Source organism: Vollenhovia emeryi, unplaced genomic scaffold (genome assembly GCF_000949405.1).
Source record: "Vollenhovia emeryi isolate VEMERY1.0 unplaced genomic scaffold, V.emery_V1.0 DF942424.1, whole genome shotgun sequence".
Lineage (NCBI taxonomy): Eukaryota > Metazoa > Arthropoda > Insecta > Hymenoptera > Formicidae > Vollenhovia > Vollenhovia emeryi.
The window spans coordinates 1-3,812 of NW_011963942.1; the positions used below are offsets into that span (position 1 = coordinate 1).

Genomic DNA, 3,812 nt, shown 5'->3' on the forward strand with positions numbered 1-3,812 from the left:
TATTGCAACCGTGAGAAATTTTCTGAGCTAAGATTGGATTAGAGGAATAATTCAATTTCAGCACTTCCAATAAAAAATATTCTGCTAGCTCGACCAATGTTACCTTATTATAATTTAACAAGGTTTTCTGAATATTGAATTGTAACATTTACAAGACATTACAATTCAGCGGCCATTAGACGTTTTTGCAATATCTTATTAACGTTGATTTTACAAATCGTAACATAGGCCTGGAAATACCGTCTGTTAGGAAACAGCGTAAAAATACGTGCGTGCGTGCGTGCGTGCGTGCGTGCGTGCGTGCGTGCGTGCGCGCGCACTATTAGCTCGTGGTCAAACGGGACAGTGGTCAATTGCAACGTGGCCAATCGGGACCGTGGTCACTTGCAACGTGGCCAATCGGGACCGTGGTCAATGGCAACGTGGTCAATCGGGACCGTGGTTAATGGCAACGTGGTCAAACGGGACCGTGTTCAATTGCAACGTGGTCAATCGGGACCGTGGTCAATTGCAACGTGGTCGATCGGGACCGTGGTCAATTGCAACGTGGTCAAGTGAAAAGTCAAGTGAAAATGCTGGTCTGGTCGACGACGACGACGACGACGACCGGGACGACGACAAAGACGTTTCTTAATCCAAAATTTTACAAATCTGACTTTTGCATTGTAATACCTCCACTCCTGGGGCACGTAGGAGAAAAGTAAAAACACTTTTATTATGCAAATCGTACCCAAGCTATCGATTAAGCGCAGTCTCAATTTCGTCGGATCAGCCGTTGTTGAGATCCGAAAATCTGAGCGCCCGTCAACTCGTGTACTCGCGTAAACTTACACGGTCGGTCTCGCACGCGTGTACTAGCTACGCTTACGCTTGGCGCGAGACACTACCGTGTCTCGTGATAACGAAGGAGCAGTGCCGTGGCAAAATGATAGAAGTAAATAAATGTACCTGTGTGTCTTCGTATTTGAAATAGAAAATACATTAATAATTTCAATTAATAATATTATTTCATTAATAATTATTTATTATTATTATTATTTTTATTATTATTTATTTAATTATTTATTTCCTTAATAATTTCAATAATTTCATTTAAATTTTTAATCTTATATTAAAACTATTATATTATAAAACTTATATTAAAACTATTATATTATAGTAACTTATTGCAAGAGTTGAGGTTGAGGTTGAATCAGCCAGGACACGCGTGTGTAATTATTAATACAATTGGAGTATATAAATATATATCTTTTATTGTTCTACGTAATTAACTTAATAATACACATGTTTTCTAGGCACACAACGTATTTTGCTGCGAAAAAATAAATAAACAATTATATTGTATAACAAAAAAATGTTTCGGCCTGTCTCTCTCTCTCTCGCCCGCCGCCCCTTTAAATGCGAAACATGGCAGTGATAATAAAAATCAAATCAGAAGGCTGCGCGTACGTTAGAATTTACAAAACGTGTTTATTTACGCTTTCTTCGCTTTGCGCTATTTATGAGTTGCATCACTTGCACCATAGTATCGTCCATTATATCAGGATCCATTTCTCGTAGCTGAGTAGCAATGAGATTGCCAAATAACTGTGCTTCATCAGTCGGTGATGTTGGTAAAGAAGGTGTAAACGGCGGTATGTTGATTACGGGTGGTTGACCGAGGGCATCTATAAATCGGTCAAACATACTCTCATCATCCACACTAAGGCGACGCTTGTTATTACCTACAGGACCTGTAAATGCCAAAAAGTTCATGTTGACTGGTACATAGTTCGATTCAGTTTTGCATTGGCATTTTAAATGAAATATTGCAATTAAAATTTCTCAATTAAATCAAAATTTCTCAATAAACATTAAGGGCTGATTTTTAAAAGATTAAAATTTTAAAATCTCATGTTAAAAATTGAAATTTCACAAACATTGGTTAATTTTGGTTTTTCATTTTTGAATACCCTTCATAAGAAAATAATAAGTTAACTCACGTGATCCACGACCACTGCTGCTGCTGCCGCCATCAAAACAAATGCTATCACTATTTATACTGTCGTTAGATTCTTCGTGACCTTCGGTCGCCGGGATATTGGTTGTAGTTCTGTAACATACAGTTTCGCATTAAATTTGTATGCAATAAATGTAAATAAAAATGTACTACTGGACTGAGACACGTTGGTACGCTCGTACATTCGTACATATATACGTACTCGGTTTCAGACTGCACATCGCGAAGAAATTGCATTTGCTCAAAATGCACCCAGCTACTTTTTCGCGTCCCCGCTGAGCCACTCGGTTGGTGCTGTTTATTCTTATGGATTCTGTAAGAATCGCACAGCGATTTCCATTTCTTTTTCATTATTGCAATGTCCATTGTACCTAGAAAAGATATAAAAATATGTTCAATGTCACACTAGTGAATTTTATTACAGTTAAGTTATAAATGTAGAATGTAACCGTTCATTGCTGTAAATATTTCCTCCCACAGCTTCTTTTTTGCTTGCAAGCCTCGTTCTGAAAGCGGAAGCTTGAAATTCCACAGCGCAGGACGTTTGCGAATTTCTTCGATGAGCTGTTCCTCTTGTAGAACTTTTTGGTTTTGCCAATTGCTATTGGTCTCTCGGTTTTGGATTTGGGTGGTCTCCATCACGATCACCTCGTTACTGTTCACCAAACTTCTCCGAATAATTTTTCCGTCAGCTGCACATTACAACATCCACTAATGCTACTTGTGTAAGCAAAAAAATATGTAATAAAAAAGTGTCACTAATACTCACCGCTTTGAGGATACATATGTATATAAATTTTTATCAATGTAAACGTTATTGTATCCTTTCATGCAAGGATGATCATTAACTTTATTTATATTACAAATGGTTTCGCACATACCACAGGTGTAGGATTTTAATAGATTTTCCTATTATACAATAAGAAATACTAATTAACACAATGTAACAAATAAATCTATATTATACATAAATAAATAAATAAGAAATAAAAAGCAATCTAACCTATAAGTAACTTGTAACTATACATATAGTATAAAATATATACTAACGTTTGTATTTTCTGGCGCTGTGAAACATTCATCGGTCCCTTCAGCCATATTTATAATTTTTAGCTTTTATTTAATTAGCAACCTAACCCACAAAAAAATTTTCTACGGGACGCACTCACTCACTCACTGTTGTCGGCGTTGAGCGTTGCTTCGCTAATAGTTCGACCATATCGAACTTCGAGCGTGTCTTCGCTCAATGTCGGAAATCGATGAAGTGGGGGTAACCGCTAGCTTTTCTTCGCTTGCATGAAATTGCACCTAGCGTTACCCAGGATGAACGACGTGGACGTGGCGGGGCTTTCATCCCTTTGGGGTGCTTGATTTACGTGAGTCCCCTTGCCTCTCACTTCGGGGTGCTTGTTTAACGTGAGTCCCCTTGCCTCTCGCTTCGGAGTGCTTGTTTAACGGGAGTCCCCTTGCCTTTCACTTCGGGGTGCTTGTTTAACGTGAGTCCCCTTGCCTCTCACTTCGGGGTGCTTGTTTAACGGGAGTCCCCTTGCCTTTCCTCAAAGTGGCCTCCACGTTCTCCAGATTTAACTTCACCAGATTTTTACTTGTGGGGTTATTTGAAAAATGTAGTATACAAAGAAGCTCCGACAACTCGAGAGGATATGAAAAACAAAGTAAAAAGAGCCTGCAATAATATTCCTCGGCGAGTTTTGTTATCTACCATTATAAATTTTCAGAAACGGCTCCGTTTATGTTTACAACAGAATGGTAGTGTATTCGAACATTTATTAAATGGATAAATTAAAAAATTAAC

At 38.1% G+C, this 3,812-nt stretch overlaps 1 protein-coding gene across 1 annotated transcript; it reads right to left on the bottom strand.

Moving 5' to 3' along the window:
- Positions 1-1,130: 1,130 nt before the first annotated feature.
- LOC105568899 lies at positions 1,131-3,799 on the bottom strand. Its single transcript, XM_012024938.1, has 6 exons — positions 3,050-3,799; positions 2,769-2,908; positions 2,449-2,691; positions 2,202-2,370; positions 1,983-2,092; positions 1,131-1,733 (listed from the first exon to the last, which is right to left on the bottom strand). Exons 2-6 carry the CDS (start codon positions 2,782-2,784, stop codon positions 1,471-1,473), a joined length of 801 nt encoding a protein of 266 aa, XP_011880328.1. The 5' UTR covers positions 2,785-2,908; positions 3,050-3,799; the 3' UTR covers positions 1,131-1,470.
- Positions 3,800-3,812: the final 13 nt, after the last annotated feature.

Bases quoted from the DNA above. Each gene is read 5' to 3' on its own strand.
- LOC105568899 (XM_012024938.1), bottom strand. The intron at 2,093-2,201 runs GTACGTATATAT...TGTATGTTACAG, and splicing joins GATGTGCAGTCTGAAACCGA to AACTACAACCAATATCCCGG. The intron at 1,734-1,982 runs GTGAGTTAACTT...TGGCATTTACAG, and splicing joins CAGCAGTGGTCGTGGATCAC to GTCCTGTAGGTAATAACAAG.